At 37.8% G+C, this 12,146-nt stretch overlaps 1 protein-coding gene across 1 annotated transcript in view; it reads right to left on the bottom strand.

Annotated features, from left to right (window-relative positions):
• The window catches only part of FBXO11 (F-box protein 11), a 94,173-nt gene that overhangs the window by 1,358 nt on the left and 80,669 nt on the right, over nucleotides 1–12,146 (bottom strand). The window contains exons 8-22 of the mRNA XM_040993696.1: nucleotides 11,899–12,005; nucleotides 11,705–11,816; nucleotides 11,522–11,628; nucleotides 11,302–11,439; nucleotides 6,643–6,860; nucleotides 5,895–5,980; nucleotides 5,245–5,339; nucleotides 4,045–4,167; nucleotides 3,875–3,960; nucleotides 3,237–3,313; nucleotides 2,801–2,944; nucleotides 1,226–1,336; nucleotides 745–852; nucleotides 372–480; nucleotides 60–158 (exon numbers count right to left, since the gene is read on the bottom strand). Coding sequence (XP_040849630.1) covers nucleotides 60–158; nucleotides 372–480; nucleotides 745–852; nucleotides 1,226–1,336; nucleotides 2,801–2,944; nucleotides 3,237–3,313; nucleotides 3,875–3,960; nucleotides 4,045–4,167; nucleotides 5,245–5,339; nucleotides 5,895–5,980; nucleotides 6,643–6,860; nucleotides 11,302–11,439; nucleotides 11,522–11,628; nucleotides 11,705–11,816; nucleotides 11,899–12,005 — 1,720 coding nt within the window. The remainder of the gene's footprint in view (nucleotides 1–59; nucleotides 159–371; nucleotides 481–744; nucleotides 853–1,225; nucleotides 1,337–2,800; nucleotides 2,945–3,236; nucleotides 3,314–3,874; nucleotides 3,961–4,044; nucleotides 4,168–5,244; nucleotides 5,340–5,894; nucleotides 5,981–6,642; nucleotides 6,861–11,301; nucleotides 11,440–11,521; nucleotides 11,629–11,704; nucleotides 11,817–11,898; nucleotides 12,006–12,146) is intronic.

The raw sequence follows: 12,146 nt of genomic DNA on the forward strand, positions 1-12,146 counted from the left end.
TTAGGATAAAGCGAAGGGGAAAATAGTTGAGTAACATAGCAAGCAAGTGTGCTACATACCTATCATGTCTAATAAATTCTACATCATGTCCCTGATGGCACTTCTTAATGCAGTTCACACATATGGCATTTCGATCTGTGGTGTTACACGTATGACATCTGAAAAGCAAAACCTTAGGTTACTTTTCTCAAACACGTCATTAATTAAATATTGTTTAAAATCCCATTGTTTGGTATCTAATTTCTGGGCTTGACTTAGAGGGGAGCTGTTACACCCTATCAAACAATGAGTACACAGATCCTAGCGTGGCTCATTTTAGTTTATGCTTGCACCCTTCCCCTTCTCAAGACTCAAATAATTTAGAAAAATACCTGTAGAAATCATGCATGGGATAGCTGGTGTAACTTGATATTTTATATAAACATTGGCCTCTACTAACAGCCTTTTCTATGGCATCTTGATTGTTCATTATTTTGTTATCTGCAATAAAAGAAAAATGAATAAATGATCCATGACAACACAAAACTGAAGATTATTTTCAAGAGCTTTTAAATGATGCTAACCAATGAGGTAATTTTTAAAGGTCAGCTAATAGATGCAGCAACAGTTCAGAGAAACTTTACATCTTGGATTCTTTCCAAATCTCTAACTGCTGCTAGCTTGCAGTGTGACAGAAGGAATCCAGCAGTAGCTCCTGATTGTTTTCATGGTATATTGCATGTATCTATAGGCAGAATAACATACCTTTCATTGTCACATTAACACCAGATGCTAAAAATAAGCCTCCAAACCGGTTGTTAAAAATCTGATTGCCTTCTAGTGTTGCAGTTGCATGATTTGTAATTTCAATACCTGAAGTGAAATTTTACAAGTAAGTACAAGCATCACTTTATACATACATACTGTTCACTGAAAGACTAAAAAATAACTCCTCTGCAGCTGCTTTCTACATTCACTCACAGCACTACACAGCTAATTTTTATTAATGGCATCTTTAAATCTATGCCGACTTACTTGAAGTATGTATATATTTGGTTATAACCATCGTTTGTGTGTGTGCATATGTGCTCCTAGTAGCAATACAACTTATTCCAATTAAGAGTTCTTGGGTTTGGCTCAGGGTGGATAAATCCAGAAGCTGGCTTCTATTAATGAATGGGGTCATAGCAAAAAGCAAACTGCACATGTATAAACAAGCCACAGGCAAGGAAAGGAAAGTACAAACCTGCAGCAAATCCATCAAATATTCTGTTTTTCCTTAAGACTGGATGACTATTAGTGCTGATGAGAACGCCTGCTTGAGCATTCCTGAAAATATCATTTTCTTCAAGGAGACCTATAATAAAATATTTCCTTAGATTAAGCCTAATGCATGTGACAAATATTAGCCTTTCTTGGTTCATATTTAATACATTTTCTTTTTGAGATGTACAATAGTTAGAATGTTAAAAGATATTTTCTCCAAAATAACCTGTAAGAATGTACTAACCCATAAACGAAGCTTACTAGCAGGGTCGAAATCCAAGGTAACTTATTCCTAGTACCCAGTACCCAGTACCCAGTACATGGCTCATTCTCAATGAATATCAATGTCCCTTTGCTTAATATCAACTGTTTCTGGAAGATATTCAGTTAGCCTTCATCTTCTGTTATATTAACCTGGACTAAAGTTGACTTTGTCTTTTATACAGTTTCCTAGTTCTGTTTGGCTGAACACCAACTATGGATATCCTATATTCCTTTTTCTGGTAAAAAGTGCAAGCTAATCCAGAATGTTTAATACTGGATTTAACTTTCCCCTTCAACCCTCCTGCTTAATCAGTGACCTAGTCCCGATCTATACCTTTCCTAACATATGTGTCCCCACCTTTTTCCACCTGCATGCTATTTATTTCAGGCACTATTGGTTGCCTCTCAAACTCCGTACTGCATGTAGAGAAACCCCATTTCCCAGCTTCAACTGCGTATCTCCTTACCTTACTGAGTCACTCTGAGTTTATAGGCATACTGCTTTTTTGATTCACCTTTTAGCACATTAGTAGAAGAAATAAAAGAGTACAAAACTTAAGCTAGGAACAGCCTGCTCACTCACCATCTTCTGTTTACCATGAATGCCCACATGAAGTCCAGCCCAACGATGATTTTATTACACAAACCTCTTACATACAACCATTCTGTGTTGTACAGTGTCATATGTGGCCCAAACTCCTATCAGATGCCACTTTAGAAATAGTCTTTCATTGATGGGATCATCACTGCTCACTGAATTTTAGACAGTGCTGGGTAATTTACTTGGGAAGTGATGGGTTTGCATTTACCATTCTCCAGTCCATAAACAGCATGGATTTGTAAGGGTACTGTGGAACTTTTGCCTCAATGCCAGAGTTGACCTGGATTAGATACCTATCCAGGCACACCTTGTCTTCATTAATTTCAGTGTCCAATGAACAGTTGTAAGCAGTTACGAAAGCAATACTCACTGGTATGACAAGCATTTACAAACCAATTAATTTGCACACCTAGTTCTATGAAGTTTATTGTAAACATGTCACTATTCTGAAAAAAAGGTCAAGAGAGGATATGAACAAATTTGCTATCTTAAAGGCCTCAACTAGCAAAGTCAAGATGGCTACAAAACAACTACTGTGAACATTCATCTCCTTTTAAGCACTTAGCTGTTGAACCATGAAAATTAATCTGTAATGTAATTTCTATTAGTTGACAGTGTCACTGATCATTAAAGATATGGAAGAATAACGGAGAACTGGGTTTTTCACTAATGCAAAATTAACAACAATACCTCGACCCCCATTAAATATACAGATGCCACCATCTCTTCCATCATGGATTTTGTTTCTTCTTAGTGTAGGATTACTATCTGTTTTAATCCAGACTCCAGCCATTGCATTGTCAAATATTTCATTGTCTTCTATACAGCCTAGACCTATAAGTGCAAAAATTTAGGATTATTTTTTGAAAAACAGATAGATTAGCTGCTGGTTCATTCCCAAGAGGCCAGAATTCCATCCAGGGCGCCCTCCCAGGTAGCAGGGGCACAAGAATTTGGCATCTCCTGCTGCCTCCCAGGATGCATTAGCTGAATCAAGAGCAGCTGGGCCTTTGTGGCCTGGGAGTCACAAAGGATAGCCTAATCCACAGTGCCACTGTGCCCTCCCCTCACGGTAACTACAGGACAAATCTATTCATAGAGGGGGATGATAAAAACCCTGACTTACCAGAATTATAAACTAGAATTCCACCGTTCTGTCCTCCCCAGATTTTGTTGCGCCTAATTTTGGGGTTACTTCCAGTCCTATGGAAAATGGAAATCCACATTACAGTACTCACACTACCCAATACAATAAAGTTCAGAGAAATTCAGTTGCTTCACCATGCATGCGCTTTCCCCCAAAGTACACTTCACTACAGATGATGCTGTTACAGTCACCAAATACATTAAGTAAGCTGGGGGGGGGGGATTAAATGCTTATTTTGATAGAAACTCCCTATTAAATAGAAAATGAAGATTGACGTATATGATAATTAGGACTAATTTCAAAAGGGATATAAAAACTACAAATTACATAGAACCAGCACAAAGACAGATGCTTTGATTTTACTCTGCACCAACTACACATGCAATATTTTTAAATAGACTCGCCAGTTGAGTTCAAAGGGGTGGACTGGCAGCCAATAATGCTCAATGGGTTGCACAACAGTAGAGCTGAATTCTTATACTTCTTTGCTCACCTATACCAACAAAAGCTACACTCTGACAACTGAAGCCCAGAGTGTGCTGGAAGCAATATGGCAATTTCTTCCCTCTACTCTACATTTCCCTTCCCCCAAAGAAAGCCTAATGTGGAAACTTTACCTTATCTGAACACCAGAATACATATGATTATAGATGTCATTGTCCTCTAGCACTCCATGTCCATTATCATAAAAATAAACACCAACCTAAAATTTAAAGAAGATTGATTTTTTTGGGTGACAAGTGTTAAACAGTAATATTGCCCATGCTAGAGTCCACGCTAATCCTACCTGCTTGCCACTGTGTATACGGTTTCTTCTCAGTACTGGAGTGCTTCCAGTTGTCACCCAGACTCCAGCCAAAGTATTACTATAAACTTCATTCTCTTCTATCACACCTTGTCCTTTTTCATGCTAAATAAGAAGTTACATTGGTTATGATACAGCCATATCTTGCATAAGTAAAACCAAATAATTTAGTTACTCTCCCTTAAAGATTTACTTATTCCAAAGAGAATAGATCCACCCCAGATACCTGTAACTGAGTTTAGCCAGCTAAGAGCTTGACCTAGGTCTCACATGTGGGCTAATCTCACCCAGGCCCAGGAGGGAGCTGGCCTGGAAGTAGAGCAGCCTGGACTCAAATCTGCCCCCAAAAAGATTGCCAGCTTTACCTGCTACACTATGGTCCCTTGTCTTACTGTCTTAAGTTTTAAAACGGTCTTAATCTTGTTTTCTACTTTGCAATCTGCCAGAGTGCAAGCATTGTTTTCTGTAGGAAAATCTATTTCATCCTAAGATGTATAACAAACTGAAAATCTCTCATTTAATCTTTCCTGGAATAATCACTTCAAAATTAGTATGCTCTTTAAAAATAAAAATTAGTACTTTCTATCAATATTCTTCATAAGATTTTTATGTAAAAATTTTATTATTTTATTATATTTATTATTTTATTATTTATTTTATTATTTTATTATTATTTTTATTATTTTGAATCAGTTCTACAGTTTCAGATACCACCATGCTAACTACACAGTGCTAATTCACAGGTTTCAATTATAAATATAACTGTTTAAACAAGAATTGCAATTAGAAATTCCCTTTTTCAGAAGAAAAATATTAGTACTTTCAGTGACAAGATTTGATTTAATGCTTTTATAGAATTTCAGAGATTCAGAAACCACATTAACAGAAATCTAACAAATATAACATTTCAATCGGTTCTGAGAAATTATATCGCCTATGTTTTCAATTTAATCAACTCCTGATGAAATGTTACAGATATATACCATCGCTATAAAATTGGAAGTCATATAAATCTAGGCAGGGAGAATAAGAGTCTTATTTTACAGTTTAAATATATAAACAGTTAACAAAAAATTCATATTCAAAAGTTGAGTATATCGTATCAAAAGTTAGATGTGCTTCCCCAAATTCTTTCCCACAATTTTGATGCATGAGTTTCCCAAACTATGCTCATGAACTTACCACATAAATCCCACCATGTTGGCCATCATGAATTTTGTTATGCCGAACAATGGGACAACTGTTTGTCCTAATCTGAATTCCTGCTAATGCATTACCTATTTAAAAATAAAAGTTAACAATGTCAACACTTAGAGCCTAGTTGAATTTGATAAGAGTTCTGCATTAGTTAGTGGAATCCTATTCCGTGACTTCTTGTAAGCTCTTCATGCTTGACCAGTAAGTAGGGGGAGTTGCAGTCTCTCACAGGGTTGTTGTGAACATACAGACTTAATTCAGGTACAGTGATGTGCAAAGTACATGGCTCTCAGGTTTAGTCAGAAGAGAAAGCCCAGGAACATCAGTATGTAGCACACAGACACTAAAAAATTGTCACTAAATTAATTCATTTACACATAGTGGAAAATGAGTGCGACCCCAAACTTTCACACAAATTCTATGCAATGAATTTATAATACACTTTATGTATTATTTGAGACTAAGATATTGTTTTATCCCCGGTACCTGATATTACATACAGTATCTAGAGTACAGTTGATACTCAGTGAATTTAAGTACTAGAGAATACTCATTGAGATAGTTTCACAATGGCCATTTTGCTAATATAATGAAAACAGGCCAATCTGTTCTATAAAACAAAATCAGACACTTACCATAAATGTCATTTCCTTCAATAAGGCCTCGTCCATCTCCAAAGATGTAAACTCCTCCTTGATTTCCATTAAATATAGAATTTCCCCTAAATGATGTGAAATGACAGGAAGTGTATAACCATCTATCCAGTAGTTGTTTTATAGAAGCAATCGCTTCCTGCAACTTTGACATTGCTTATGATCACATGACAAATTTTAATTTCTACTGGTTCAGCTAATTTCTCAACTGCAAATTCTCTTTTAGCTCTAACACCTAAAGCTTAGGAGTGAAACAGATTCCTTAAAAATTATTTTCAAAACAGTCAATGTTTTTTTAATGCCCCTAAGAAATATTTGAGTATTAGCAAGGCAAATCCCACAATTATTTGATAAAATTGGTGAAAAAAACTTTGACAAGTAACTCATGCTTTCTGATTAAATAACAGTTCTGTCCAAAGATCTTTAAGAGTACTTTGTTGCTAAAACTAAGCAAAACAACAACAACAAAAAAGAACACTCAGGTTCCAAAGGAAACTCACACCATTTGCAGCTGCTAATAAAATACGGTGACTGGCTTAAAAAAAAAAAAGTAATAAAGAACAAACCAAAACCAGGAAATAAGTGTGTAGTGATACCACTAGAAAAACTTGTTTCAGAATATTAAGATGCCTAGGAAAAACTTTTATGTCAATGCTACCTCAGCTTCTTGACTTTTCTTATTAAACAAATCCTTAAGAACAAATTACCAGCAATACTTTTATGAAAATACCTTATTGTTGGGTCACTATTTGAGGTAATCCATACACCTGCAAAGTTGTTTGCATAGATTTTATTCTCTATAAATTGCCCTCTTCCTTTTTCATGGACATATATCCCTCCAGTCTGCCCATGGTGAATTTCACATCGAACCACAGTGGGATTAGCATAGGCTTTTACTTCAAAGCCTGCTATCCTATTCCTGTGTATGTTGCAACTTTCAAAGTAACCCTGTAAAATACAGAAATTATTCTGTAAATGAGTAAGAATGCAAAACAGATACACACTAAATGCCAAGTGATAAATATGCAAAGAAACATTTCAATGTTCAATTGAAAACTATACAAACCTTCTCAATTAGTCTCATGAGTATAATCAAAAGTAGGAAGGGAAAAAGGGAAAATATATTCAATGACTGAAATTAAAAGATAGCATTTAACACAAATTTAGAGTGATGGTACTATGGTGTCATGGGTTAAGACCCTGTGTGCACCAAATGGTCAATGACTCAAGTCCAGATTTCTTTATTTCTGATCTAGCACCTCCCTGTCAAAGTGCTTGAAAACTCACAGAAAAATATCTCAAAATGCTTGAGCCACTGCCACCCATGTGGGAGACTGGAAAAAAGTTTCTGACATCTAGCTTGGCCTGCCCCAGCCTGGCCATTACGGCCATTTGAGGAGTGAATGAGCAGATGGGAGATCCTTTTCTCTGTAAGAAAGTGAGCTGAAAGTTCCAACAGGGGCCAGCATTGTGGCACAGCAAGTGAAGCTGCTATCTTGGACACCAGCATCCCAATATGGGTACTGGTTCCTGTCCCAGCTGCTCCACTTCTGATCCATTCAGCTTTCTGCTAATGTATCTGGAAAAGCACTGAAAGATGGCCCAAGCACTTGGTCTCAGGCCACTCACCTAGGACACCCAGATGGGAGTTCCAGGCTCCTGGCTTCAGATAGCCCCAGTATGGCCATTGTGACCATTTAGAGAATGAAACAGTGGACAGATTTCTCTCTCCCCAACTCAGTAGCTCTATCTTTTAGGCAATTAAATAAACTCTTTATCTTGAAAAGTTTCAACAAATCAACTTATAAAAAATGTTGTAACAACATATTCAGAAACTGACAGAGCAACTTAAAAATATTCATCATAGGGGCCTGGTGTGACAGCCCAGTGGCTAAAGTCCTCGCCTTGAACGCGCCGGGATCTCAAATGGGGGCCATTTTATACCTCAGCGGTTCCACTTTCCATCCAGCTTCCTGCCTGTGGCCTGAGAAGGCAGTTGAGGATGGCCCAAAGCCTTGGGACCATGCATCTACATGGGAGGCCAGGAGGAAGTTCTGGGCTCCTGGCTTCGGATCAGCTCAGCTCTGGCCGATGCGGCCACTTGGGGAGTGAATCAGAAGACAAAAGAGCTTCCTGTCTCTCCTCCTGTACAATAAAAATAAATCTTTATACTCCCTAACTATAATCTAGTAAACACTTGCCAAACACTGAAATATGGAAGAGGAACAGGAAAATGCATGGAGTTAGCACAGGCTGCTTTTCAACTTCAGTGAAGTATCCTTTTTCCAACACCTTGTAAGCCTACTCAACTATCTCCTATTTAATGTGATAAGTTCTAGTGGCATGGATGAACCACAGGGAGGAATGCAGACCCTGTCTTCCACAATGACATTATTATTAATTTTTGTTTATAGCTTTTTAAAAAAGATTTTTAAAAAAATTGTAAGATATAGATAGAGGAGGACCTATCTCCTAGCTCCTGGCTCCTGGCTTTGGTGTGGCCCAGCTTCAGCCAGTGTGAACATTTGGGGAATAAATGAGCATACTGCAGATCTCTCTCTCCTACTTCTCTCTTCAAACCTGCCTTTCAAATAAAATGGTAAGAAGAGGGCCCAGGTCCTTGGGCCCCTGCACCTGCATGGGAGACCTCGAAGAAGCGGCTGGCTCCTGCCTCTGGACAGGCCCAGCTCTGGTCATTGTGGCCATTTGGGGAGTGAAAATACAAGATGGAAGATCTTTCCTTCTTTGTCTAAACCTGCCTTTGAAATAAATAAATCTTAAAAAATTTGAAGCCATAATACCCATAAAGCTTTTTCTTTTTAAAAGTGTTGGAAAAAAAAGTTGAGATGACAAAATCTACTGAGATTGGGTCAAAATTTAAATACTTACAGTACAACTGAAGAAATGACTAATGGTGTGTAAATATATACCCATCTCTGTAGGGATGGTAGTGCTTTGATCTTTTTCAAAAGACTATGAAAAGTAAGGTGGGGATAGGTTGAAATATAAAATACATTCCTCATTTTCCACAGGTAGAGTTCATGCTTTATTCTAAAGTTCAAATATCCAGTGAACAATGAAAACTCTACGAAGAATGTTTAGACATAATTTTCAACATTTTAAAAAATGAACTAGAGTAGAAAATCCTTTATAATTCTTATGAATAAAGGCATGTAAATTCTTACTATGCTCTAGATAAGGAAAAGGAGAATTCCAGAAAAGTCTTGAATATAATTAAGCTGAAGAGCTGTACAGAAGATAGTTCAAATATTTACATTATTCATCGAAGCTCTACAGAAAACAAAACCTCAGGACAGACGCTATCCTACCAAATATGAGCTCCAAGACAAAGTCAAGTCAGAGGAAAACTTGGAATGGAGGACTATTCTAAGTTTTTAAGAACTGTGTCCTAATACTAAATAACAGTCTGGTAGGCCCAAGATACACTTCATTTCTATCCTTTCCTTACAAATTCGTAATATCTTACAAATGCTCAGTTGTGGCACAGTAGGTATAGCTTCTGTGAGGCCAGCATTCCAATGCATGTGCTGATTTGACCCTGAGCTGCTCCACTTCCGGTCCAGTTCCCTGCAAATGCACCTGAGAAAGCAGTGGAAGATGGCTCAAGTGCTAGGGTCCCTGCTACTACATGGGAGACCTGGGAAAAGCTCCGGGCACTTGGTTTTAGCCTGACATAGCTCCAGCTATTGTGGCAATTTGGTGAGTGAAGAAGCAGTGGAGAAAAGTCTCTCTGCTTTTCACATAAATGAATAAATCTTTTAAAAAATGAAACTGAAGAACACTCTGGCTAATATTATCTTGGTACTTCAAATAATTTCTGAGTTAAAATATGTATAAACATGAAGTTTCAACTACATTTAGCTCTGTGAGAGGCTGGCAAAAATAGGTAATGAAATACAACATAGTAGAGTTTCATTACAAAATAGGAGTTCCATTTAGGAACGACAGCTAGGGTGGCTGTTGTGGCACTCCCTAGAGCCAGGACTGTGCCAGTTTGAGTCAGGAGCTTCTTTCAGGTCTCCCATGTGGGCATATAGGTCATTTTCTGTCCTCTCCCCGTCTTCCCCTCCCTGCCACCTGCAGGAAAAAAACAATCCAGGAAGCTGGGTTTCAATTGAAGCAGTCAGGACCTGAATCAGAGTCCATTTGTGATGCTGGCATCATAGGCAGCAGCTTTACCTATTACACAACACTGGTCCCAGAACTCCCAGAACTGATATTTTATTATCACCGTTTTCCATTAAAATTCTACCACTTGGGCCCGGTGCAGTGGCGCAGTGGTTAAGGTCCTCGCCTTGCACGCCCGGGATCCCATATGGGCGCCGGTTCTAATCCCGGCAACCCCACTTCCCGTCCAGCTCCCTGCCTGTGGCCCGGGAAAGCAGTTGAGGACGGCCCAGGGCTTTGGGACCCTGCACCTGCATGGGAGACCCGGGAGAGGCTCCTGGCTTTGGATTGGCATAGCATCGGCCGTTGCACTCACTTGGGCAGTGAATCATTGGACGGAAGATCTTCCTCTCTGTCTCTCCTCTCTGTATATCCGCCTTTCCAATAAAAAAATAATAAAAATAAATCTTTAAAAAAATAATAGATCTTAAAAAAAAAAATTCTACCACTTGAAGAAATTGAAGAGGAATAAAATGGTGGCCTACTTAATAATGAGACTACTGCCTCTCAAAGTGATTTCTACAACTGGCACTAGAGTCACTCACAGTAACCTAGGTCCTGTGCTTGGAAATTCTCATTTATTGTATCTGGGATGGAAACAAGATTTTTGTAATAGAAATTACATCTTATTCCCAAAGATCACATCAATTCTCCAAGGACTCTAGCATCTCTACCAAGATATTTGTCATGCACAAATTAAAAAAATTTTTTTTTACATTATTTAACTTGAAAGAGTTACAGCAATGGAGGAAGGAAAGGTGAGACAGATATCTTCCATCCACCGGTTCACTCAGCAAATGGTCATTAGCAGCCAGAGCTGGGCTAATTCAAAGCTAGGACCTAGGAGCTTCCTCCCGGTCTACCTTGTGGGTGCAGGGGCCGAAGGCTTTTGTGCTATTCTTTACTGCTTTCCCAGGCCATTAGTAGGAAGCTAGATAGGAAGCAGAGCAGCCAGGCCTTGAACTAGTACCACATAGGATACCAGTGCTAGAGACAGAAGATTAGCTTGCTATGCCATTGTGCCAGCCCTTCATTCATGCTTTTAAAATGAATATTGCCTGTTGACTCCAAAATATAGTATCTAAATTGCTTTTAAACCCACATTCTTCAATTCAGATAATACAGTGATAAGAAGATGCTGAAACACATGTGCACCTGAACTGATATAAAGTCAACTTTACTATGAATACAGTGTTCTTACCATGCCATGATCAAATGTGAACACACCAACATCACGTCCATGATGAATATGATTTCGTCTAATGATTGGGTTTCCATGATTTTTAACCCAAATCCCTGCTAACGCATTGTTGGAAATTTCATTATCTTCATATATTCCCTACAATAATCAATCAAGAAATAAACATTTGTAGATCTTTTAAAAAATACTTAACAAAAAGAGAAACAAAATTTAACAGTACCTGTGCATGATCTGTTATGTAAAGTCCAACATTTTCACAGTCACTGATATTGCAGTGCTTGATAGTGGGACATGCTCCTTGACCACTAACACATACGGCGGAACCAACTGAAAAGAAAAATATTTGTTAAAAATCCTTTTAAACAACACAGTGACTCAATTCTATTACAAAAGTGCAACTAACCTGTACATGTACTTCGAATGATACAGTGATCAATAATAGGGCTACAATTTACTGTAATCTCTAAGCAGTGATGGGCATTGTGGTGTTGAGCAGATTTGTCATCAGGGTTAAACTGAAACACAGAAATTTTATTTGCAATAACCATTGCCTTAATCATTTTCAAACTGCAAATTTTAAATTTTAAAATTTCTTACCCTTATTGTCATATATCCAACATAAGCATCTTCAGAGCCTTCCATAAAAACAAAGGTTGAATCTCTAGTGTTTTCAATTATAACTTTGTCTGCTACTTTTCCTGGTGCTGTTGAAAAGATGTTTTAAAGTCCATTATTTTAATTCCACTTCAATAAACACTTTCATAAGAGGGAAACTTTTTAAAAACTTAAGTACACATGAGTTGTAAAGCTATTATTCATTTTATTGGTCATCGATGTTTAAATTA

Source organism: Ochotona curzoniae, unplaced genomic scaffold (assembly GCF_017591425.1).
Source record: "Ochotona curzoniae isolate NIBS_2020 unplaced genomic scaffold, NIBS_Ocur_1.0 contig_883, whole genome shotgun sequence".
Lineage (NCBI taxonomy): Eukaryota > Metazoa > Chordata > Mammalia > Lagomorpha > Ochotonidae > Ochotona > Ochotona curzoniae.